Here is a 25,755-nt window from a genome sequence, read left to right as displayed (position 1 = left end):
ACAAACTGTTGATTTTTGTTTGGTTGTTAAGCTGTGGGAGCCTTTGTGTGGTTTGTTGGGTTTGTGCCACCAGCAGACAACAGTCCAGAATATCTCTGGTCCGAGTCCAGATCCTGAATCACTTCAGGCTGGGTGGCGTTTCTGAGTCGACGGCAGTGTTATTGTTGGACGGCTGTTGTCGGATTGTTGGACGGAGGAGAGACAGGAAGTAACACGGCTGTTCTGACAGCTCAGGCATTTCTTTGTTGTAGTTATCGATTATTGCTGTTCAGCATAAACACGTCAGTGTGAGATTTTCAGCAAGAAAAAGTTTGTAAAATGTTAAAGTTAATTAAAGCTGATTATGACCGTCAAAGAACACAGCAGAATTTGATGTAAAGAGCATGTCCACTAACATAATCCACTAAACTAGAGGATCGTCTGACCGATCGTTTTTAGCCGTCTTCAGAGCTTTTTCTGAGACTGATTTATAGATTTAAGATTTGATTTGTGGATTAACATCACGACTAACAGTGGTTGATTTTCTTTCTGTCCACTGGGGGGCAGCAGGAACACGAAGCGACCTCAGCAGGGACGCGTCACAGCTTTGTAAGCAGCTCGATGGTTCAGTGGAGTCTGATGAATGTCAGTCCGGTCTTCTCTGCCTCTGAGGGAAATGTGTGAGTCTTTAGCTGCTCTCGGCCTGCGTGTCTGCAGGTCGTACGCTGCGGCGTCTGACGGCTTTCTCTCTAAAAGCTCTGAAACAGAGCAGATAAAATGAAACTGCCTGTAAAGTTCTAAACTTTTATCTAACATGACATGAGCAGCAAAGCCAGCAGCAGGGCAGGCGGCACCGATGTGCATTAACTTAACGGAAATGAGTCGAAGGGGAGATGGAGGCACACTGCTTCATCCGTCACCCTCAGGTGAGGATGGAGGAGAGGAAGCAGTCGGGCTGGTCTCGGATCAGCAGTTTGAAGGCAGATACTGACCAGATGGATGTGTGTTTTATTGCTTCCTCTCCGTTTGATCCTGGTGTATCTCCCAGACGTAATGCAGGAGCTGGTCTGAACACAGCAGGACGTCTTCTGAATCGGCTCTGCTGCAGCTTCAGAGCAGCCGACCATCTGAAGCACAACACGTGATCTACCAAGAGTCTCCCGTCACGTCAGCAGACAAACGTTCAGTCACGTTCGGTTCAGGTGTTTGTTAGTTTGTTGTTTGTTTGTTGTGTACGTGCACAGCTGCTGGAAAACCCGGCTGACACTCGCAGGTGACGCCAACACTTCCTGTCCGTTATCACCGATGCATCAGGTGTTTGTACACATTATCGACTCACCTGCACAGCCAGACTCAGTTCTGTCTCTTTTCTCGGCGTTATGACAGATCACGTCATCGCAGTATGAACATGAACACAACTCAGACCATTAGCTCATTTTCCTCCTGAACCTCAGAGTCCAGGACCAGGTCTGACTGAAGCCGCTAATGTGTGCTGTCGTATTTGGTTCATGGATGAAGTTTTGCTTGAAGTTTACACAAGTTATTGTTTTTAAGAGATATTTGTTGCCTTAAGAAGGCTATTAAAAGGTTGTTTACTGATTGGATGTTTGTACTGATTTATGATTCAGTGATTAAGTGAAGTGAAAGTTGTTCTCACCCAGCCAAAAACCCTAACACGATAACAGTTTTGGAACCATTCAGCTGTGACTGCAGCTGTTGTCTTCAGTTCCTGGTTGTTGAGGGTTGTACATAAACTGGGACGTGTTCTTTGTTTCAGCCCAAACCCACCAAGGGTCGGATGCGGATCCACTGTCTGGAGAACGTGGACAAGGCTCTGCAGTTCCTGAAGGAGCAGAGGGTCCACCTGGAGAACATGGGCTCCCACGACATCGTGGACGGGAACCACCGCCTCACCCTGGGGCTCATCTGGACCATCATCCTCCGCTTCCAGGTAAGTTTGAACCCCAGTTGAAGCACCTGACCCATCATGACCTTTCTGCCCCTTTTTATAACATCAAATAACTAAATGAACACTTGAACAAACAACAGATTGATATGACCCGCCTAAAATTACTGAAACCATCTTTGGGAGAAATTTATTTATGTGTACTTTGCATTTGGCTCATGTCCCATCTACTAACATGGAGGGGGGGGGGCTTATGAGCTGTACTGCAGCCAGCCACCAGGGGGCGTCCACATGTTTGGGCTCTGCTTCTTTAAAATGAGTGAGACCTCATCAGGAAAACACCCGTCAGTTTCCTGTCTGTTGATGAGGTTTTCGTGTCACCCGGATGGTGATAATGTCATCGTTAGAGACGGCGAACGGTCAGGCAAACGGGTGAAAAGGATTAAGCTTTTATAAGCTGCGAGGATTAAAAAACTCTTTTCAGTGGTTTTAAATCCTGCAGCAGAGGAATGAGGGTGAAATGGAGCTCGACAGAAGGACTAGTGTGTGTGTGTGTGTGTGTGTGTGTGTGTGTCTCTGTGTGTGTGTGTGTGTCTCTGTGTGTGTGTGTGTGTGTCTGTGTCTCTGTGTGTGTGTGTGTCTCTGTGTGTGTGTGTGTCTCTGTGTGTGTGAGATTCCTGCTTTGGCGGGTGTTTGTGTTGCTGATTTGTGGCTCAGATGTGACTCAGGCGTCTGTCAGACTGAAACTGAGGGATGTCATCCAATGAAGGTGCGATGTTGTCAGAGCGATTCGGAAACAGGACATTTTTTACAAAGCGTGGACGTGTTTGGACAGTGAGGACATGTCTAAGAAGGTTTGGCTCTTCCTGGAAAGAGAGGACATTTTTAAAAGGCTTAGAGCTGATCTGCCGTTGGAGGCAGGAGTGCACACGTGTTTGTTTGTTGATGTTTGAAAAGGTGATGTGGAGGACATTCTGATTGGTTCTCACTGTTTGAAGACCTGGATTCAGGTTTCAGGGTTCAGGTTAGACTGAGGATGAAGATCAGCGTTTGTAAATGATGAATACTTTTTTTTGAATGTTTTATCTGTGAAAAGGGTTTTATAATTTAAGTTTAATTAACTCAGTGACAGATTTCCTTTATCATTTTGTTTCCTTTTTGTGGTTTAGTTCAGTTTCCTCTACAAACGTGTGTCCTGTTACTGATGAAGGAATCATTTATTTTAGTAACGTACTAATCAAGAGAAGGTTGAAAATGTTGCATGAACGTGTTCAGTTCGCCATCAAACATCAGGACTGACTGACGTCGGCTTTAATGGCCCAGAAAGACAATCGTCTAAGTCTTCAGTACGTTTACAAATAAACTCAGTTTTATATGAATGTACGAGCTCATACAGTCCTTTTCGGTCTGTCTGTGTGTCTCAGATCCAGGACATCAGTGTGGAGACGGAGGACAACAAGGAGAAGAAGTCGGCTAAAGATGCTCTGCTGCTCTGGTGTCAGATGAAGACTGCAGGGTGAGAATCAACACGGCAGATCACTGATTCACACTACATTTCCCATCAGCCCCGTCACCTCCAGCTCCTCTTCCTGTAGTCTGAGACATCATGACTCTGAAAGCTTTAGCTCTGTTTGCTGTGGAGGAAAAGGTGAAACACGCAACATTAAATACTGACCTCCTCCACTGACCTGCGATTTCCTCTTCCTGTCCAGATATCCAAACGTCAACATCCACAACTTCACCACCAGCTGGAGAGACGGGATGGCCTTCAACGCTCTCATCCACAAACACAGGTACAGACCGCAGCACAGACAGGTACAGACCGACTGCAGCACAGACAGGTACAGACTGCAGTACAGACAGGTACAGACTGCAGCACAGACAGGTACAGACCGACTGCAGCACAGACAGGTACAGACCGACTGCAGCACAGACAGGTACAGACCGACTGCAGCACAGACAGGTACAGACTGCAGCACAGACAGGTACAGACCGACTGCAGCACAGACAGGTACAGACCGACTGCAGCACAGACAGGTACAGACAGCCTGCAGTACAGACAGGTACAGACCGACTGCAGCACAGACAGGTACAGACCGACTGCAGCACAGACAGGTACAGACCGACTGCAGCACAGACAGGTACAGACAGAGCGGCATTGTGATTCTTTTAAACCATTGGGAAGACCACAAATCCGTTCTTGTCTGTTGTTAATATCATCAGTAGCAGCACAGCAGAGGACTCGGCTTTCTTCTCCCAGAACTGATGAAGGAACTTGTTTTGTTTTGTGCTCAGTGAACTTTGATTGTGGCTTCTCAGCGGACGTCTTTTGAACGTTTGACTTTAAGCTGACGTCTTCGGGCCGCGTCTCCGCTCAGCAGGAAACGTGTGCCCAGATGTTTGCACAGAACTTTTTCACGTCTGAACAAGCTGCAGACTTTTCTGTGCTGTCGACAAAAGAAGGCATAAGAAGAACCACTGGAAAGAGCCCTGAAGACAAACTGCCTCGTTATCCGGAACCACATCGTTCCTCCCGTCTCAGCTGACCCGTCAGCAGACGCTTTGCTTCAGCCCACATTCAGCCTCGAAACACTTCTCTGTGCCAAGCATAAAGAAATCTATGTTTAATCTGAAATAAAGCTGATATTCAGCACAGCGTTAACATGTTTATTTCCTGAAAACAATGACGTTTTCACCAGCAGATTTTTATTCCTGGCAGAGTTGAGGAGGCTGAAGAAGCAGCCTGTAAGCCAACGTGCTGGGAAACAGAAAAAGGAATGTTTAAGAACTGATTAATGAATAAAATAAATAAAATATAAAAATTCCCTCTGATTAGAACACTCTGTAGTCCTCCTCTATGGAGGAACATGTGACAGAAGGATTTCTAAAAGCCAACCTGTCCTCCTCAGACCCGACCTGATCGACTTTGACAAGCTGAAGAAATCAAACGCTCACTACAACCTGCAGAATGCCTTCAACCTGGCCGAGCAGCACCTGGGCCTCACCAAGCTGCTGGATCCCGAGGGTGAGGGATCTCACACACACACACACACACACACCAGCGTTTTCACATGATGTCCTCTCTGATCCGTTTCCTGTGTGTGTCCAGACATCAGCGTGGACCACCCTGACGAGAAGTCCATCATCACCTACGTGGTGACCTACTACCACTACTTCTCCAAGATGAAGGCGCTGAAGGTGGAGGGGAAGCGAATCGGCAAGGTGAGCGACGTCCTCAGACATGTTCTCCTTCAGCAGACGGTTAAAGGACCATGCTGCTGTTTTAGTTAAACACATTTCTTCTGACGCGTTCTCCAGGTTCTGGACAATGCCATTGAGACGGAGAAGATGATTGAGAAGTACGAGTCTCTGGCCTCAGACCTGCTCGAGTGGATCGAACAGACCATCATCATCCTCAACAACAGGAAGTTTGCCAACTCCCTGGTGGGAGTCCAGCAGCAGCTGCAGGCCTTCAACACATACCGCACTGTGGAGAAACCGCCAAAGTCAGTCTACACACACACACACACACGTGCACATAGAGTATTCACTTACTGTAGCACTACAGGCTAATTCCAAAAGTAAGGTGCCTTTATGAGCTGTACTGCAGCCTGCCACCAGGGGGCGATCCAGGTGTTTTGCCTTCACTGTTGGGGAGCTCACATGTCATCCAACCTTTGTTCACTCAGTGGGTGTGAACAAAAGTTGGGATCTCTAAAGGAAGAATAGCCAGAAACATCAGTGGTGTGTTTGGTCGTCCACAGGTGGACTGTGTTGTCTTTGGATTCTGGACAGACAGGCCAGCCGTGTCCCCCTTCTTCCAGTCTTTATGCTAAGCTAGGCTAGCCACATCCCGACCCAGCCCTGCATTTAACACACAGACATGAGATGGAACTTTATTGCACTTAATTCAATTTTCATTTCTCAAATTGTTCTTCTTTCAAAATAAAAGCATGTACCAGCTGACTAGGTTTACTTCCAAACATCTGCGTCACCAGAACACGTCGCTTCCTTTTAGAAATCTAAAGACAGCTGTTTTTCCTCTGGCTTTACCCGTTTCTCTCCGTGTTTCTCCTGTCTTTATCAAACCTTCACTCCTCCCGATTCTCTTAGTCTTTACCTTCTTTTTCCCGCTTTCTGTGTGTTTAAGTCACACCTGCCTGCAGCACGTTTCACAGTTTGCTGCTGGTCGCTCAGGAGTCGATGCTGTGTTTAAACCACAGCTTTCCTCCCACACAGAGCGAAGGAGGACAACAAAACTGCCTGCTCGTGAATCCGAGCACAAACGCAGATGAGTTTTTCCTGGAATGAGTCGCAGCACATCTGAAAACACGAGGGCGGTTCAGGCCGCGAGTGTGTGTTTAGACCCTCTCTCTGATACGAAAACGCCAAGCTGTCCTCAATGAAATGCGTATTCAAAGTTTTACAAAGATTTAAACAAAAGCATCCAGCTTTTCAAACCGTGAGCTTTAGGTCTTTAGCAGCTTTGCAGTTAACAGAAACTTTTTGTGCTTAACTTCATTAGCAGGTGTCATCGAACCAGAAACCATAAGCAAATGTTTGAAACCAGAGCTTAGAGACCTCAAAAATATACACCTGTTAATTCTGTGTGTGTGTGTGTGTGTGTGTGTGTGTGTGTGTGTGTGTGTGTGTGTGTGTGTGTGCGCGCAGGTTCACAGAGAAGGGAAACCTGGAGGTTCTCCTGTTCACCATTCAGAGTAAAATGAGAGCCAACAACCAGAAGGTTTACACGCCCAGAGAGGGAAAACTCATCTCCGACATCAACAAGGTGACGTCACCTGCTGCTGTGATTCGTCCTGACGTGTGTGTGTGTGTGTGTGTGTTGCATTTTTTTATTTTAACACTTGATGGATGGTTCAGACGGCTTGAAGAGTGTGTGACGCCTGAGTGTAAATATTTAAACCAAACAAACAGCGTAAAGGAGGAGAAAGTTCAGTCAGTCAGAGACGGGTGTGCTTGTTTTAGGCATGGGAGCGTCTGGAGAAGGCGGAGCATGAGCGGGAGCTAGCACTGAGGACGGAGCTGATTCGTCAGGAGAAACTGGAGCAGCTCGCACGGCGTTTCGACCGCAAAGCCGCTATGAGGGAGACGTGGCTGAGTGAGAACCAGAGGCTGGTCTCCCAGGTAACACACACCTGTTCGACACCTGTCACGGGTTTTACCAAAGCACGACGTCACAAAGACACAAAGATGCTGCACACACTCTCTGAATCATCAAACTGTCAGTCCTGTTCGTGAAGGTACAAGTCGTTCTTGAAAGTCTCAGGGAATAATAATAATGTCCTCTTTCCTCTCCTTGTTTCCTTTCCTCCATCCCCCTCCAGGATAACTTTGGATTTGACCTCCAGGCTGTCGAAGCTGCTACTAAGAAACATGAAGCCATAGAAACGGACATCGCGGCCTACGAGGAGCGAGTTCAGGTCAGTTCATCACCTGAAACCCGGAGTGAGTGATCTGCGCTCTGATTGGATGTACTTAAACCCTGATCGGAAGGGTCTAAACCACGATGAGCCTGTTTTCCGGATGACCTGGGACAGAAGCAGGAAGGGGAAACGGAAAGAAGAAAGAAGATGAATTCTCATATGTAGCTGTGATTATTCACACAAACTTAACAACATTATGTGTTTTAAACCAAATGGAACAATTTCAGTTTGAAGTAAATGAAAGTAGCTTAAATTTTGTATTTTACAAAGTTTCATAAAAATCTGTTTCTCTGGCATGTTGTAGAGCTTTAATCCCAAATCTGTGTGGTTGTCCATCCCTCCCTCCTTCCACTCGTTCTCCCGCAGGCCGTGGTCGCCGTGGCAAAGGAGCTGGAGGCGGAGAGTTACCATGACATCAAACGCATCACAGCCAGGAAGGACAACGTGATCCGGCTGTGGGAGTACCTGCTGGAGCTGCTGAAGGCCCGCAGGCACAGGCTGGAGATGAACCTGGGCCTGCAGAGAGTCTTCCAGGAGATGCTGTACATCATGGACTGGATGGACGAGATGAAGGTACGGAGGAGGACCAGTCGGACGGAAACGTGTGGCTCCGAATGTTGGATTCTTAGTTTTGATCAGGTTTGTTTCTCTCTGTGTGCAGATGCTGCTGCTCTCGCAGGATTATGGGAAACACTTGCTCGGTGTGGAGGACCTGCTACAGAAACACGCTCTGGTGGAGGCCGACATCGCCATCCAGGCCGACCGAGTCCGAAACGTCAACAGCAACGCTCAGAAGTTCGCCGTAGACACAGAAGGTGAGCCGGGCGGATCGATCTGCTTTGCTGTTAGTTGTCATTAGTTCGTTCAGACAGAAATTAAGGCTAATTCCTCACCTCCTCGCTGCTGTTGCTCTTCCTCGTCCTCAGGTTACAAACCCTGTGATCCTCAGATCATCCGGGATCGGGTCGCTCACATGGACTTCTGCTACCAGGAGCTGAATCAGCTGGCAGCCGAGCGGCGAGCTCGCCTCGAGGAGTCCCGCCGCCTCTGGAAGTTCTTCTGGGAAATGGCTGAGGAGGTTATTATGATGATATTTCATTGAAAAAGCCTTGTCACTTCTTTGTTTAGTCTTCTCTTGACTTTTTGCTGCTCCTGAGCCTCAGCTCGGCCTGCTGTTCTCGTCCTGAGGTGATTTAACCTGAACGTGTCTGTGGTTTTGTAGGAGGGCTGGATCAGGGAGAAGGAGCAGATCCTGTCCTCCGAGGATCATGGGAAAGATCTGACGGGTGCGTTGCGATTGCTGAGTCAGCACAAAGCCTTTGAGGACGAGATGAGCGGGCGAGCCGCACACCTGCAGCAGACCATCAAACAGGGCGAGGAGCTGGTGGCCGACAACCACTTTGGAGCCGAGAAGATTAAAGAACGAATCCAGGACATCCAGGTAGGCTGCCCCGAGTCTCTGCTCTCAGAGGAAGCTTCAGATCCGCTTTTATTGTTTAGTGACGCCTTAAAGCGTCTCAAAATCATACTGTTTTGTTATAATAATGTATTTTTCCTCTGTGTGTGAGTCTTAATTTTGATGACATGAAAAAGATTTTTACCACATCGACTTTTATTTTGAAATGAAGGAATTATCTCTCACACATCCTGTTTCCGGGTGCGGCTGATGTCGTATTTAACTTCCAATAAATAACACATACTGTGTGTGTGATACATACTGTAGTGTGTGCGTGTTGGACGCTCAGCCCCTCCTCATCATCATTCCCTAACACCTTCCTCCCTCCCTCCTCGCTCTGTGCTGCAGGACCAGTGGGCGGCTCTGGAGCGACTTTCTGCCGTCCGTAAAGCTCGTCTGCAGGAGGCCTGCAACCAGCACCAGTTCCAGGTGAGAACTCTTGGAGTCGCCCATAAACGAACGTTTCGTGTTGCTCTTTCGCTGTGCCCGCCGCCTCGTGTGAATCAGGTCTTTGAGGTTATCTAGCAGCCAGGAAGAAAGTAGGAGAATAAGTTTTCCTGGTCTGACGTCTGTCCAACACAAAAAGACACATTTCTACATTTTCTGCTCAGGAAACAAATCCAGATCAGAACCAGAACTTTTTCTGGCCTGCAGGTTAAAATCTGACCTTTTCCTTGTTGTGGTACGTTTGATGACGTTAAACTTTTCACCCCGCAGGCCGATGCAGACGACATCGACACGTGGATGCTGGACGTGCTGCGGATCGTCTCCAGCGTGGACGTCGGCCACGACGAGTTCTCCACGCAGGCGCTGGTGAAGAAGCACAAGGACGTGGCCGAGGAGATCGGCAGCTACCGGCCCGTCATCGACGCCCTGCACGAACAGTCGCGCACGCTGCCGCCCGAGAAGGCCGACTCTGAGGAGGTGAAGCGGCGACAGACACCACAAACACATCACTGAGTGTCTCAGATCAGAGCAGGCAGGAGATCTGGACCTGTGGAGGTTCCCCGTGATTCAAAATGAGCTGAGTTTAAGTGCAAAGTCCACCTGAGGTCCATTATTCAGTCAGGGTTTAGAGTTCTGTCCCATCGTGTGGTCTTCTCTGCACTCTCTGATGGCCTTCGGTCGGTCGTGTGTCTGCAGGTTCAGAGCAGGCTGGCGGGCATCGAGGAGCGTTACAAGGAGGTGGTGGAGCTGACGCGGCTCAGGAAGCAGGCGCTGCAGGACGCTCTGGCTCTCTACAAGATGTTCAGCGAAGCGAACGCCTGCGAGGTGTGGATCGACGAGAAGGAGCAGTGGCTCAACAGCATGGAGATCCCTGAGAAACTGGAGGACCTGGAGGTGATCCAGCACCGGTGGGTCCAGTTCGTCAAGCAGCCACAGAAGAAGTGGATTAGTTAACTTCATGTGGTGGGATTCTGTCATAAAACAAAGAACACAAAAACAATAAAAAAAACTAAAACTAAAGAACGTATTCAGTCCAACATAAGAACTCGGTCCAAGAAGACAAGCAAACAGAACCTCAGATTCTCAAAGGTTGAATTAGATTACTTATAAGTTGGATTTTTTTGCTGTAAAACACGAGCAAACAGTGAAAAATGTTTTCACAAGGTCCTAAATTTCTGTTTGTTTCTCAACCAACAGCCTAAAGAAACCCTCAGAGCTGTGAATATTAACATTATTGGGTTCAGCTCAGCTTGAGAGCATCAACTGTCTCTTCTACCTGAAAGCTGTTGGAAAACGATAATAAAACAAATTACTGTAATTTAAAGCGTAGAACCTGCAGTGTGAACTTTGAATCTGGATTGAGCTGCGTCGGCCTGTGGGAACCACAGCAGCAAACCGTTAACACGCCAGACTTCAAGCTCCACGCTGTGTGTGTGTGTGTGTGTGTGTGTGTGTGTGTGTGTGGCCATCAGCTGTCTGTTCACACTTAGCTAACACTTTTTGTTTCTCAGTTATCATCACAGCAGGTTACCAGGTTAACAGTTTAGTCGTGTCAGCGTTTCTCTTGGTTAACAAGTGACAGTGAAAGTCAGTAGGAAAGACGTGTTTAGAAACAGTTTTGACAGGTTTGTTTTTACACGTCAGATCGTCCATCTGTTTCAGTCAGAGCCATTTAGCAACTGAAAATGTCTGTTATGTTCAGTATTCGTGTTAGAACAGCTGAGAGACACGCGACAAAGTTTTGTTGTTTGTTTTTCATTTCCTGTCAGCTGAAAGTGTGCGCACTAATGGACGAATTTAAAGGCCGCGTGTCTCCTGATGTCCTTCTGTCTCCGTCTCCGTTCAGGTTTGAGAATCTGGAGCCGGAGATGAACAACCAGGCGTCGCGGGTTGCTGTGGTGAACCAGATCGCCCGGCAGCTGATCCACAGCGGACATCCCAGTGAGAAAGAGATCAAATCCCGGCAGGACAAACTGAACACCAGGTAACCCATTGGGACGAAACCAGCTCGCAAACCGGGTTCAAACCGGTTAAGAAAGTGGGATCCAAGGACAATCCAAGCTCGATTTGTCTGGCAGACTGAAACTAAACTTTGTCGGATGGAATGGAAAATGAATTTAAACTAACAGATTATTTAGTACCAAACAGATGTTTTAGGATTAAGCAGCTGTCTGAACTGAGATTAAAAAGAGTCCCTAACTGGGGATTTCAGTGGAACATAAAGTAAATAAACAGAGATTGTAGATTAAAAATAGAACAAAAGTTAAGATAAGCACTAATACAAATAACTTTAAGGTAATAATTTAAAGTTTGGATTTTTAGCTCAGTAAAGTAACATTTTAAAGGTAAATAATCTGTAATTAAATAGGTATATAATGTAGTTATTAATGAGATTTAAGTAATAAGCAAACGAACTGTAAAATGTTTCAGGTCAGGTAACCCACCTGGCTGCTCCTGGATCAGTTTCAGTGTTCGTTCATATTGTTGCTGATTGTGTCTCTTGCCCGTCCAGGTGGAGTCAGTTCAGAGATCTGGTGGACCAGAAGAAAGACAGTCTGAACTCAGCTCTGGGCGTCCAGAACTACCACCTGGAATGCAACGAGACCAAGTCCTGGATCAAAGAGAAGACCAAGGTACTGGAGAGCACAAACTGTCTGACATGATGCACATATTTTTACACTGAGTGACACTCGGTCTTCCAGAGGATCATGATTTCCAGTGTCCATCTTGAATAAACCCTGAAACCCGCTCTGGATCAGGAAGCCCCGTCAGCAGGTTTGGGTGGCAGCACTTCATGGACTTACTGACTGTAATGAAACTTCTGGCGACCTCCTCCTGTCCTCCTTCAGGTGATCGAGTCGACACAGGAACTGGGGAACGACCTGGCTGGCGTCATGGCTCTGCAGAGGAAGCTGACGGGGATGGAGCGCGACCTGGCCGCCATCGAAGACAAGCTGCGCGACCTGGGAAAAGAGGCGGACCGTTTGGGCTCAGAACACCCAGAGCAATCTGACGCCATCAAAGGACGCCTGGCTGAGATCACCGGCGTGTGGGACGAGATGAAGGTAAGGAGGATGTGCAGCATGTCACAATCAGGAGCTCGTAAAACTCCCGTCGCCTGTGAATAAACAACCTCTTCTGTTTGCAGGACACCATGAAGAACCGGGAGGAGTCCCTGGGCGAGGCCAGCAAGCTGCAGCAGTTCCTGCGTGAACTGGACGACTTCCAGTCGTGGCTGTCGCGGACACAGACGGCCATCGCCTCTGAGGACATGCCCAACACGATGGCCGAGGCCGAGAAGCTGCTGGCCCAGCACGAGGGTATCAAGAACGAGATCCGCAACTACGAGGAGGACTACCAGAAGATGCGGGACATGGGCGAGATGGTGACCCAGGGCCAGACTGACGCACAGTACATGTTCCTGCGACAGCGGCTGCAAGCGCTCGACACCGGCTGGAACGAGCTGCACAAGATGTGGGAGAACCGGCAGAACCTGCTGTCCCAGTCGCACGCTTACCAGCTGTTCCTCAGGGACACCAAGCAGGCCGAGGCCTTTCTCAACAACCAGGTACACCTGCCACACCTGCACCAGGGGCTCTGTGGGGTCACCTGCATTTCCTGTCAGATCAAATTTGGGAAGAAATGTGATGTTAACTATTGACCTGGACCTTTTTGATTGAATCTGATACACATCATCCCGTCTGACTCTTAAGAAGACAATGAGTCGGTTTGTTTCTGCAGCGCACACGCATACACACACACACACTCTCAGTGCATGCTGGGATAGATTGTGATTAAAAATGCAGATAGAAGAAGAAGAGCTGGAACTTCTCTAATTGTGGAGGATTTCCTGCTTTTCTTTGGGCCTGAGCTCAGACTCTGAAAACATTCAGAGTTATGTCCTTTCCCTCTTGTCCTTCCTGTCGTTAGGAAAAGGTCAGAGGCTGCCACCAAGTGGTGAAAGGCCTTCATTACAACAACATGTTCACTTACTGTCGGTATGATTTTAAATCACATTATCAGATAAACACAAGAGTTCCTGACTGACACGTGTTAATACACACAAAATACAACCTGTCACTTTCAATTCTGAAAGCTTTAAACGTGATGATTTTGGATGTAAGGTCCCGCCATCTAGTGGCCGAGCATCGTTGTTACACGTCTCCTCTTGTGTGTTTTGTGTCAGGAGTACGTCCTGGCTCACACTGAGATGCCCACCACTCTGGAGGGCGCCGAGGCCGCCATCAAGAAGCAGGAGGACTTCATGACCACCATGGACGCCAACGAGGAGAAGATCAGCTGCGTGGTCGACACCGGCCGGCGCCTGGTGACCGACGGCAACATCAACGCCGAGCGCATCCAGGAGAAAGTGGACTCCATCGACCAGCGGTGAGTTAGTGTGGAGGGTTTTAATACAACAACTCGGGCTTACAAAGCAGCTTGAGTTATATTTGGAAGTACAAGCGTTTTCTGAACCTGGAGGGAAAGCCGAAACTCAGAACTGATGAACCAGCTGATTTTTTGTTCTCCAGACGCAAGAAGAACCGAACAGCTGCCAGCGAGCTGCTGACGAGGCTGAAGGACAACAGAGACCTGCAGAAGTTCCTCCAGGACTGCCAGGAGGTAACCCACTCAGACTGCTGAATGTTACCACGTGTTGATGCTTGTGGTTTTCAGTGGAGATAATCTGCTGCTTGTGTGCCTTCAGCTGTCCCTGTGGATCAACGAGAAGATGCTGACGGCTCAGGACATGTCGTACGACGAGGCCCGGAACCTCCACAGCAAGTGGCTCAAACACCAGGCCTTCATGGCCGAACTGCAGTCCAACAAGGAGTGGCTGGACAAGATCAACAAGGTGGGGATGGAGGAATGAAATGTTGTCTGCTTCAGCTTTTGCACGACAGCTTTTCCCGATCTGTTCAGAGCTCAGTATGTAAAGCAAATGCTGTGTTTCAGGACGGGCAGACCCTGATGGCAGAGAAACCCGAGACGGAGGCCATGGTTAAAGAGAAGCTGGGCTCCCTGAAGATGATGTGGGATGACCTGGAGTCGACCACCCAGACCAAGGCCAAGTGTCTGTTTGACGCCAACAAGGCCGAGCTGTTCACCCAGAGCTGCGCCGACCTCGACAAGTGGCTGGGGGGCCTGGAGGGACAACTGCAGTCCGACGACTACGGCAAAGACCTCACGTCCGTCAACATCCTGCTCAAGAAACAGCAGGTGAGGACGTCTCACACAAACTGTGAACTTCCTCTGAAGCCTTTCACTTTGACAGCACAGTTTCTCTTCCGCTAACTTCATCCTGTTATGGACTTATTGTCGCAATCACATGGTTAGTTTGAGGTGTTGGGTCATTTTTCGTAGGCATGTGAGGGTGGCGATTGGTCATATTTGGATGTTTTCCTGCAGCTTGACTTTTGTAGTTTTTGTGATCCAAAGCACAAATTCCTGAAGTGAGTCTGTTCAGTAAAGACATGCAAACAGAGAGAGGAGACTAAGCAGCCTTTATGTAATTCATCCACTGGTACACACACACACACAACACACACACACACAACACACAACACACACACACACTCCTCTCACACAGCAGTTATGTAATCTTTTCATTTGATGTGTTATGAGGCAGCACTGAGAAACATTCAGCGAGTGTGTGTGTGTGTGTGTGTGTGTGTGTGTGAGTGTGTGTGTGTGGCACAGTCAGAGCTGGAGATGTTAGTGTTTTAAGTCTATTAAACCAGCTTCACTTCTCTTATCATCTGTCTTCTCTTCAGATCTTTGCTGTGCTGTAATATCCTGTGTGTGTGTGCGTGTGTGTGTGTGTGTGTGTGTGTGGATCATTAGTCGAGTGTTTGACGTGAGAGAGAGGAGAGGAGTCACCACTCTCCTCCTCCTCCTTCTTCTCTGCTTTGGTTCGAACCCAGACTCCACCTGATTTTTTGGTGTTTTTACTCTTCTGTGAAGCCCATTCAGACTTATTGCTCCATCTGGCTGCTGGAGATCATCATCACTCTGATTTTTACTGGGCAGAAGAAGAAGTTTTATTTTTATTTAATTTAGAGTTTGGTGAACTGATATATCTGACAACTGAGTTGAGGTTGACAGCTTTGGAAATGCTTTATAAGTGGACATCTGTGTAGTTTTTCATTCAGCTTTACTTGTTTTTCATATTATTACTTTTCATCTAAAGTATTGTGCCGTGTAAAGCCCTGACATTTAATTTGGCATTTTTAAACTTTAATTTCTAAGCCCTACTTCTGCACGTTTTTACAAAACAGATCCTGGAGAGCCAGGTGGACGTGCGGCAGAAGGAGGTGGAGGAGCTGCAGGCCCAGTCGCAGGCCCTCAGTCAGGAGGGGAAAGGCTCCGAGGAGGTGGACGGCCAGAGGATCAGCGTGGAGACCAAGTTCCAGTTGCTCCAGGCACCGCTGCAGAAGAGACGAGAAAACCTCATGGCCTCCCGCGAGATCCACCAGTTCAACAGGGACGTGGAGGACGAGATTGTAAGTAGAGCATCTGCAAACAGCCGACCTTCGACCCCTGCAGGCACATGAAGAACTGAAACCTGCAGCTCATCTGCAGGTTTCACAGAAATAACTTGAACTTATCAAAAAACAAGAAAGGAAGTGATATTAGACGCTTCAGCAGGAGAAGTACTGCGTAGTAGGAGTAGTACCTGCACTGGAAGTATTGCAAACTGCGGTGTTATCAGCAGTCACAGTCATAGTAGTAATACAAGTCTTTGCAGTAGCAGCAGTATCAGCAGCATCGTTAGCAGCATTAGCATTAGTGGTAGCACCAGCCACAGCAGGACCAGTGGTGTTAGTAGTACAGGTGCTAGCAGCAGTGATGGAAAACTGGTGTTCATGTCAAACCCACATGCTGCACCACGTACATATATAATCTGATGAAGTCTGTCTGTGTGCCTGTCTGTCTGTGTGTCTGTCTGTCTGTCTGCCTGTTTGTCTATCTGCCTGTCTGTCTATCTGCCTGTCTGTCTGTCTGCCTGTTTGTCTATCTGTCTGTGTGCCTCTTTGTCTGTCTGTCTGTGTGCCTGTTTGTCTGTGTGCCTGTTTGTCTGTCTGTCTGTCTGCCTGTTTGTCTGTGTGCCTGTTTGTCTGTCTGTCTGTCTGTGTGTCTGTCTGTCTATCTGCCTGTCTGTCTGTGTGCCTGTCTGTCTGTCTGCCTGCCTGTCTCCAGCTCTGGGTCGAGGAGAGGATGCCTCTGGCCACATCGACCGACCACGGACACAACCTGCAGACTGTACAGCTGCTCATCAAGAAGAACCAGGTACACAAACGCACACCTCAACCTGCTCAAATCAGAGGAAGTCACTTTAAATAACTGGATGCTCTTAGTCGCCCCCCTTCTTAATCTGCTCCTCCGTGACCTCTGACCCTCGCAGACCCTGCAGAAGGAGATCCAGGGTCACCAGCCGCGCTACGACGACATCTTCGAGCGCAGCCAGCACGTCCTGAGGGAGGACAGCCCGACGGCCGAGCTGATTCGCCAGCGTCTCTCCGAGCTCCAGTCGCTGTGGGAGCGGATCAAGAAGGAGACCGAAAAGCGTCATGGCCGCCTCAGTGAGGCCCACGAGGCCCAGCAGTACTACTTCGACGCCGCCGAGGCCGAAGCCTGGATGAGCGAGCAGGAGCTGTACATGATGTCAGAGGAGAAGGCCAAGGTGAGGTCAGAGGTCGAGGGGTGCTGTGAAGAAACTCCCTCCCTGAATGTTTTTTATGTTGTCTCTCTGCGGCTCGTCTTGTAATGTGTAGAGGTTCATAAATAAAGAAGTCAAAGCGTTTCCAGTCAGCTGTCCAGAACATCCTGCGTGCTAAGTGTCATCATGTTACGTAAGCTCACGAGGACCGACGAGAGCTGAAATGTCCTCAAGCAGCCACCGTACAAATCCTGCTATCCTCACTGTAGCTGTCAAGATGATGTCTCTTCTGGACAAGCTTGATGTTGTTTGTCTTCGTTGGTGGTAAAGACTGAAGATTCATTTCATACACCAGATTGTTTCTCTGGTGCCTCTGGAGCGCAGACTGCACACTTTTAGCCTTGCTGTCATCTGATCAGAGCTGACGGCGTTCAGGATGGTCTCCCTGCCCTGCGCGTCAAACACTTCCTGTTTCTTTGTTTTAGTTGCAGTTCACCTGTCAGTTCCTCAGTTTCTCTTACAGCAGTTTGTGTTGTCAGACTGTCTGCTGCTTCTGCTCCAAACCGGTCAGTAAACGTCCGGATGAAAAGATTCTCACTCGAGGTGGTTTCAGTTGTTTTTTGGCTGTTTTTGGCTGTCGTCTTGTCGAGGCTTCTGTCGTTCTGTTTCCTTCTACTCAAATGCAAAGTGTGTGTGTCACAGGACGAGCAGAGTGCGGTGGCCATGCTGAAGAAGCATCAGATCCTGGAGCAGGCGGTGGAGGACTACGCTGACACCGTCCACCAGCTGTCCAGCACCAGCCGGGGCCTGGTGGCCGCCGGACACCCCGACAGGTGAGGAGCCGCGGTCAGAACAAGGGCTGTTTTCCGAGCGTTTTTGTTGAAAAGTCTGGTTTTGAAGCAAAGAGAGGAGGAGGAAGAAATGAAGCGTAAAGATTAAAGGAAGATTTAACCCATAATGCATCATCTTCTCTCCTCGTCCTCCTTGGGCAGCGAGCGTATCGGCATGCGTCAGTCTCAGGTGGACAAGCTGTACGCTGGGCTGAAGGATCTGTCAGAAGAGCGTCGGGGGAAGCTGGACGAGCGTTTCCGTCTCTTCCAGCTGAACCGGGAGGTGGACGACCTGGAGCAGTGGATCGCTGAGAGGGAGGTGGTGGCGGGATCCCACGAGCTGGGACAGGACTACGAACACGTCACCGTGAGTACCACGCGTGTCTTCTTCTGTTGTGTGTGTGTGTCAGTCCTCTGGAGTCCGTCACAAACAGGCACATCGGTGTGCGTCTTGGTTGTTAATCCTAACCGTCCTCCTTCAGATGCTGCAGGAGCGCTTCAGAGAATTCGCTCGGGACACCGGGAACATCGGCCAGGAGCGCGTGGACGCCGTCAACCGGCAGGCGGACGAGCTCATCAATACCGGCCACGGAGACGCCGCCACCATCGCAGAGTGGAAGGACGGCCTGAACGAGGCCTGGGCCGACCTGCTGGAGCTCATCGACACCCGGACGCAGATCCTCGCCGCCTCCTATGAGCTCCACAAGTTCTACCACGACGCCAAGGAGATCCTCAACCGCATCCTGGACAAACACAAGAAGCTTCCCGAGGAGCTGGGCCGGGACCAGAACACAGTGGAGACCCTGCAGAGGATGCACACCACCTTCGAACACGACATTCAGGCACTGGGAACGCAGGTACAGGCTTCACATCGGGATTTCAGAGACCTGAAAGATGCGTTTGCTTCAGCTAGTAAACATCTTTCATTTCTCTGTCACTGCAGCAGGAGTGTTTTCTCTTTCGGTTTTGTAAGGGAACAGTCAGTTTGTAAGTCTCACTTTTCCTCCGCCTCTTCGCGTTCAGGTGCGGCAGCTTCAGGAGGACGCCGTTCGCCTGCAGTCTGCTTACGCTGGAGATAAAGCTGACGACATCCAGAAGAGAGAAGGAGAGGTGAGCGTCAGGCAGAACATCAGGACTCGGTTTACTTTGAATTCAATCAGTAAATCTGAGTCTCGTGTGTCCCGCTGCAGCCTGCAGGAAGCGTCTGTGACTCATCTGACATGTTAACCCTTCACTCTGTTTGGCACATCAACTCTGATCACGTACAGAATTTGTTCCTTATGTTCTTACCTGTTAGAAAACTTTCTTCTCTTACTGATTGAATTGAAAATGAATTGGAGCCGATGTGAACGAAGTCCCTGTGAAAGGCCGCGTTCCTCATGCATGCTGCACCGCTGCTGCACTTACTCCGCACTGTTCCCGCACCTTAAAGGAAAAATAAAACCATATAATCCTCAAGGGAACATGCGGAGACAAAGCTGGAGCGAAGAATCGTAGGTGACATGAATGATAAGCTTGTGCGAGGAGGATGAAGTACGTCAAAACCTGTAGTGAATTCATTCAGAATCACACAATAATCTGTAGGTTCTAAACACATGATAAAACCTTACAGGGTTTGGTCAAAATGCAGGAAACACCACGAGGAAGTCTCGTTGATCGTTTCAAAACTTAACAAAATGAACTTATTGATGTCCAGGAGGATGTTTTTGTTCTAGAACCAGATGCTTGAGTTTCCTTAAAATATTTTAATCAGTCAGACTCTCTGCTGACCTTTCTGCCGATTGTTTTATGTAAATTTTCCACCATTGTTTATCGCACTGTACTGTGATGAGCTGAGCTGCTTCAATCCTCTGCAGAATGATTTCACTGCTTCATCATGTCCACATCAAGACGTCGAGTCTCCCAGACTGGGAACAAAACTTTTTGTCCTCTTTCTTATCTTTTTATCTCGAAAGTCGGAGTATCGGTTTTGTGTGTGCAGACATGACGGGGAGTGAATTTGAAAAGCAGCACAGTCGTGTCCAAAGTCGAGCTGTGAGTCTGTCAGTGGTGCAAACCGAGATTCAAGCTGAAAAATTTGCGCTTGTCCAAAGCTCAAACTCAAAAATTCGCTTCACGTCCGCTCTGAATACACTGAATCGCAATATCCTTTAGATTCCATCCGGCGTGACTGCATGTTAAGGTTTTATAAACTCCTCTCTAAAGGAAACTTTAGAAACGATTTGCTGAGACGGTTAAAAGAGGAAGAAAATGGATCACAGATCGTCCGGGATGTAACTAGCTTAGCTTAGCACAAAGACTGGGGCAGGGGGAATCAGCTAGCCTGGCTACATTTAACGTGTTAGCATTAATTTAGAATAACTGCGACACTGAGCAGCACTGAAACGGCTTCTGTGAAGAACCTAATGAAAAAGCAGCTCGGGGATCAGCTTGTCCTTCTGCAGCAAGTGTCCCTCAGGGCTGTGAAGACGGAGTCAAAGTGACGACTCCTGAGTCTTTGGTTAACCTCCTAACGTGGTCTTCGCTCTGCACAAGCTCGACCAGCATCACAAGCATGTAGAGGGAAACACAAGCAGCCAATCACAGTCCTTACAATCCGTGTAGCTGCAGGCGCAGGTGAGCGACGCCGCAGCCTCCGAGACGTCACCTCAGAGTCAGCGTAGATCCTCATTCTGTCATGTTCTCAAACCAAACGTCTGTCATGCATCTCTGTTTTCAAACATGTGTTTGAGTTTGTCTTCATCCATCCAGCAAATGGTTTTGCGTAGTAAAATTCTCCAAATTCTGCAGGAATCTACAGCTGAAAGTCATATTTAGGAAATATTGAACAAAGTCAGAGTTTCCCTTCCTTCCCACCACGACGTGCCGGAGCTTCTCTGTGTTGTTGATGATGAGCACTGAGTGTTTTTGATGGTGTTGTGTTTTGACCATTCCCTGTATGTCCATTTCCCTGCATATCCTCCCTGTCCACCCAGAAGAGAAAGGGAGAGGTGAGACTCCGTTTACCAAAAACATCGGCTTTGCATCAGTGTTCATTTTGGCTGCAGTTTTAGACTTTCGTTCAGTATTTCGACTAAAATGTTGATTAAGTTTTGCAACATTTTAGTCCCCTTCATGCAGTTTAGTTTCTAGTCTTAGTCACAGACCTGGTGATTTGCAAATACTCGTAGGCCTTGTTTTCTCTCTTTGATTGCTGTGTGGGTTGATTTTTGCCAAAAAAACCAAACTTACCTGATGCTGCCAATAAGTCTGAAACTCCACCCACCTGGGCCTCTGAGGAGGTTAAAACAAACGCTACCAGTAGTTTGCAAATACAGTTTGGGTCTGGTCAGCCGGTGCAGATTAAACCTGAGCGTGCAGACCTCTAGCGTGGAGCTTTTCTCACATCAGTTAAAGATGCATTTCTGATATTTCACGGCTGCACTCAGTGGTGCAGTCGAATGTTTTTGATTTCATTTGCTCAAATGTAGTTGCTTGTTAGCTGGCAACATATCGCTGCTTTGCAGTCCTCTGCAGCCATGTTTCCATCAACTTGTCGACCGTCGCGGTGTGAGATGGATCTGTGGAGGCTTTTGTTAGTGTGGAGAGGGTTACTCTGTCACAGCAGTCAGCGAGGCCTTCGTTCTGCAGGCAGCTGAAACGTGACAGTCGTTACGTTTCATGTGAATTACAAAAACCACTTAGAGTGCAGCTTTGCCTTGTGAAGCTACACTTTGACTTTGGGTTACTGCTTATGGTAGAAAAATGTGGTGGAGCCGTGTCCGATTGCTTTTTAATTCAGCTACAAACGTAAGAACAAAACCTTTTTGAGTGAAAACTCACGCCCTCTGGTGGCCATGTTGGAGGTCTGCAGCAGCTGTGGCTGTACAGATCATCTGCTTCAAATCATCACTGAGCTGATTTGTTGTCAGGAAGTAGCGTGTAGTTTGCTAACATCAGTACCTGTGCACATAATAATCTCCTCTGTCCTGCTGTCAGACTCGTAGCTCGTAGATGTTAGCATTAGCAGCAGCTAACAGTTAGCAGGCGTGACTGCTTGGCAGTAAACCTAACCTGATAGATTCAATCGCTTTGACTGGGAAGCTGCGCCACCTGAGGTACCTGAGACGAAATCCTCTGAAACCCTGCAGGGCAGAAGTCTTTTCACTTTTCACAACATCGATTAATATCGTGATGTAAATAAATTTAGACAAAGTTAATCCGCAAAAAATTAAAAACCTGACAAATGAAAGAACTTCATCCCATTGGTTCATGAAAAATCCAGTTTCCTGCTCACTGATTTGCACTCAGAGATATGAAAGGAAGAGAATCCAAATGTAATAAATACGATCTCGCTCTCGTCATGCTGTCCTGCTCACACCTGCCAGGTGCTTTCGCCTCCGCAGTCTGAACGTTCCAGTGCATTGTGTCTATTTGCTTCTGTCCCTTTTCTTTATTTCCCGGGCTGTTGAGCTGCCCACAGCACAGCACACACTGAACAGACAAAGTTCAGATGTTTTCAGGCTGGGACACCAACAAGGCAAAGTTGAGACTTTCTGTCTGATTTGAGGCTGAGGTTACGGCAGCGATGGCGTCTGTGTCCGAGGAGCTCCGGTCTCTCTGGTCCTGATCTCTGCTGTTTGTCGTCCCCCTCAGGTCCTCGAGGCCTGGAAGAACCTGCTGGAGGCGGCGGAGGGCCGTCGGGTGAAGCTGGTCGACACCGGAGACAAGTTCCGCTTCTTCAGCATGGTGCGCGACCTGATGCTGTGGATGGAGGACGTCATCCGCCTGATCGAGGCCCAGGAGAACCCGAGGTGAGGACACGTTGTTTTGTCTCTCAGCTACAGTCAGCTTATCTCTGATGAGACAAACGATGTTCTGATGTGTTGTTAAGCTGCTTAGAAACACACACACACACACACACACACACACACACATTTCTTTCCTCTGCTAATCTCCTGTACACCCACAGTCTCATCTGATGGAAATTATTTTTGACTGCACTCCAACACAACTACAACAAAAGCCTCCATGAGTAGAATCACACAGTTTGAAGATATTAAAGGGACAGTTCACAGTAAACACACACCACACACCAGATGTCTTTGGTGTTAAACGAGCTGAGAGCGAAGTGCGTCCCCTCCCGCCGCTGACGTGGTTTGTTCGGGTGTTTTCAGGGACGTGTCGTCGGTGGAGCTGATGATGAACAACCACCAGGGCATCAAGGCGGAGATCGACGCTCGCAACGACAGCTTCACAGCCTGCATCGAGCTGGGCAAAGCCCTGCTGGCCAGGAAGCACTACGCTTCAGAGGAGGTGGAGACGCCCCGACATGTCGTTCAATAGCAGCAAATCACATCAGATCAGTTTAAGGCCTTAAAGCCTTAAATCAGTCGCACTTGTTTTTGATGTAGTTGTCATTTTGATCTTAGCTTTAATTCCTGGCTGAATTAAAAATTTCAAACATGATTTCCTGAAATGTGCAGATTTTCCCCAAATTCCTCACTTCTGACAGAGCAGCTGAGTTCTGTGCTTTTTAAGTCTTGCAGCATGTAAGTTAAAGGCTCTGTGTTGATTTCAGGATGTGCAGCCTGAATCTCAAAATGTTTCCCCCCCTCAGATTAAAGAAAAGTTGTTACAGTTGACGGACAAGAGGAAAGACATGATTGATAAGTGGGAGGACAGATGGGAGTGGCTTAGACTGGGTAAGTTTATCATTTAGTCACAAGAAGCTCAAGAACTGAATTAGCCGAATAAATCTGGTTACGTGTGTGTGTGTGTTCAGTCCTGGAGGTGCACCAGTTCTCCAGGGACGCAGGTGTGGCCGAGGCCTGGCTGCTGGGTCAGGAGCCCTACCTGTCCAGCAGGGAGATCGGCCAGAACGTGGACGAGGTGGAGAAACTCATCAAACGTCACGAGGCCTTCGAGAAGTCGGCCGCCACCTGGGAGGAACGCTTTGCCGCTCTGGAGAGGCTGACCACGGTGAGACATGATGACCCTTTAGAAACAAAAACGCCTTTTCTGTGAGGCGTGTGGGACAAATGAGCTCCAGGACGTCGGACTTCAGCATCAGGACAAACAGTAACGTCTTCCTGCAGAGCTTTCAGTGGTCAGCAGATGAGATGCTGACAGCAGCAACTGATGAATCAAGTCTGACAAACCTCTCAGTAAACTGGCCGCCATGATGAGGATGAGGATGATGAGGAGGATGATGATGAGGAGGATGTGGTCAACACGTTCTTTTCTGACATGTTTTTGTGTACGTTAGCATGAAGCTCAGTGTGTTTGTGTGTCCAGATGGAGTTACTGGAAGTGAGAAGAGCGCAAGAGGAAGAAGAGAAGAAGAGACAACCCCCACCCACTGAGGCTCAGCCGGGCGCCGCCGCTCAGCACAGGTGTGTGTGTGTGTGTGTGTGTGTGTGTGTTCAAAGTTTCTGCTGGTTTTATATTCTTACAAGTTGGACTCCTCAAATGCTTTCACTTTCATTACGACCAATTTGTACTTTTTCTTTATCTGGAGGAGTTTTTGTATGCTCGAAGTGAAGCGCTGTATCTGTCGTCAACTGCAGCTGTTGAGTGTTTATGTGCATGCGTAACACAGGTGTGTGTTGAACTCTTTGTGTGCTGTGTGTGTTTGCAGGGAGGGCGAGCTGCTGTCCCAGAACGGGCTGCCGTCCGATCAGGAGTCTCCCAGGGTTAGTTACCGCTCGCCTGCCTACCAGAAATACAGCAGCACCCTGCAGAGCCGCAGGCCCACCAGCACACCCTGAGACACACACACACAACATTAACTTAACCTCACACAGAAACACCCTGTAGTCGTCCAGCGGGTGTGTTAACAGCCACAGTGATCCTGTTGTTTGTCTTCTGTGTTTATTGTTTGCTTTTCTTACTTACTGATTAATAATTTCTTATATTAAGTTGAATAAGTTTAACTTGAAAGGTGTCACACGCTTTGGTATGAGATACTAGTAGCCTTCTCATCTTTTAACAAGATGAGAAGGCTCTAAACACGGAAAACAGTGGGACTGATGGAAGCTGAACACTGTGGCCATCGTCACATGACTGCATTAAAAGGCCCCCATTGGTGTGAATGTGACTGCATGACACATGAACACACACGTAAACACACACAAAAACAAACCGCAGCTTTATGTTTCTGTCCATTCCTTCCCTTCTTCTTCTTCTTCTTCTTCTTCTTCCCTCTCTCAGCTCGACACTCCCGTCATCCTCTCCCCTCAGCTCTTAATGTTTCTACTCATTTATGTCGTCATTTATAAACTCACCCTCTGGAACATGAACACCTGAGACGCTCAGAAAAGGCAGCCTTTAGAGCCAACAGAGTCGATTATTTATTGTGGAATGTAAAAGCAGGTGTCATCAGCATAACGAGATAAATGATAAGACTAAATGAAAAGTTCTTCTTCAAATATAAAGCATGCATTCATCAATGATAACAAATCAACAGAAGTATTATGATACTGTAGTATATTCATAAAATAAATTATGTCTTACTTTGACTGTCTTAAAATAAAAGTTTTTAAGCTGCTATAATTTTAGTTTGATCGTTAAATCTTGAAATGTTCAAAATTGAAGCAGTCAGGTTTATTAAGAGCTGAATTTCAAAGTGCTGCTCTTAAAGGGCAGGAATCATTTTCAAAAGTTGTGTTTTGTCCAAGACAAAAATGAATTCAAACAACAGTCTGTACAGCATGTATTGTTTCATGTAGACAGCCAGTTGAACTGTTATCTACCTGCCCCAGGTGTGCCCACATCCCACAGAGTCTCCATCTTCATATGTTCCACCGAGTGTTTTCCATCACACGTATGACGTAACACTCGCCGTGCTCACCTGCTGCACCTGCGTTTCTTCATGTAACACACAGTTCACGTTTTATGTTATTTTTTAACCTAAAGGTCCAATTAACAAGTAGTTGTTAAAAGTAGTTAATAGATAATTGATTTTTTTGTCATTTAAATTGTCTAAAGTCATTCCACAAAAATAAAATGAGCACTTTCACATTCATTTTTCTGTAACACAAATGCTGCTGTTA

The 25,755-nt window shown here is 47.9% G+C and overlaps 1 protein-coding gene across 2 annotated transcripts in view; it reads left to right on the top strand.

The window, feature by feature from the left end:
• The window catches only part of LOC124066550 (spectrin beta chain, non-erythrocytic 1), an 83,935-nt gene that overhangs the window by 51,619 nt on the left and 6,561 nt on the right, over nt 1-25,755 (top strand). For both annotated transcript variants that reach the window (XM_046403040.1, XM_046403039.1), the window contains 37 exons: nt 1,757-1,930; nt 3,310-3,401; nt 3,598-3,678; nt 4,795-4,910; nt 4,995-5,107; nt 5,204-5,391; nt 6,557-6,674; nt 6,872-7,030; nt 7,231-7,326; nt 7,696-7,902; nt 7,991-8,144; nt 8,256-8,407; nt 8,552-8,770; nt 9,134-9,214; nt 9,503-9,709; nt 9,929-10,140; nt 11,079-11,216; nt 11,745-11,865; nt 12,082-12,297; nt 12,381-12,800; nt 13,419-13,621; nt 13,765-13,855; nt 13,941-14,087; nt 14,189-14,452; nt 15,511-15,735; nt 16,433-16,522; nt 16,638-16,916; nt 17,595-17,725; nt 17,885-18,089; nt 18,205-18,579; nt 18,746-18,832; nt 22,358-22,515; nt 22,879-23,017; nt 23,322-23,406; nt 23,487-23,683; nt 23,999-24,096; nt 24,342-24,396. In XM_046403040.1, the coding sequence (XP_046258996.1) occupies nt 1,757-1,930; nt 3,310-3,401; nt 3,598-3,678; nt 4,795-4,910; nt 4,995-5,107; nt 5,204-5,391; nt 6,557-6,674; nt 6,872-7,030; nt 7,231-7,326; nt 7,696-7,902; nt 7,991-8,144; nt 8,256-8,407; nt 8,552-8,770; nt 9,134-9,214; nt 9,503-9,709; nt 9,929-10,140; nt 11,079-11,216; nt 11,745-11,865; nt 12,082-12,297; nt 12,381-12,800; nt 13,419-13,621; nt 13,765-13,855; nt 13,941-14,087; nt 14,189-14,452; nt 15,511-15,735; nt 16,433-16,522; nt 16,638-16,916; nt 17,595-17,725; nt 17,885-18,089; nt 18,205-18,579; nt 18,746-18,832; nt 22,358-22,515; nt 22,879-23,017; nt 23,322-23,406; nt 23,487-23,683; nt 23,999-24,096; nt 24,342-24,396 (6,093 nt within the window). The remainder of the gene's footprint in view (nt 1-1,756; nt 1,931-3,309; nt 3,402-3,597; nt 3,679-4,794; nt 4,911-4,994; nt 5,108-5,203; nt 5,392-6,556; nt 6,675-6,871; nt 7,031-7,230; nt 7,327-7,695; nt 7,903-7,990; nt 8,145-8,255; nt 8,408-8,551; nt 8,771-9,133; nt 9,215-9,502; nt 9,710-9,928; nt 10,141-11,078; nt 11,217-11,744; nt 11,866-12,081; nt 12,298-12,380; nt 12,801-13,418; nt 13,622-13,764; nt 13,856-13,940; nt 14,088-14,188; nt 14,453-15,510; nt 15,736-16,432; nt 16,523-16,637; nt 16,917-17,594; nt 17,726-17,884; nt 18,090-18,204; nt 18,580-18,745; nt 18,833-22,357; nt 22,516-22,878; nt 23,018-23,321; nt 23,407-23,486; nt 23,684-23,998; nt 24,097-24,341; nt 24,397-25,755) is intronic.

The sequence above is a fragment of the Scatophagus argus genome, chromosome 10 (assembly GCF_020382885.2).
Source record: "Scatophagus argus isolate fScaArg1 chromosome 10, fScaArg1.pri, whole genome shotgun sequence".
NCBI lineage: Eukaryota > Metazoa > Chordata > Actinopteri > Scatophagidae > Scatophagus > Scatophagus argus.
This window is presented reverse-complemented; position numbering and strand designations above follow the sequence as displayed.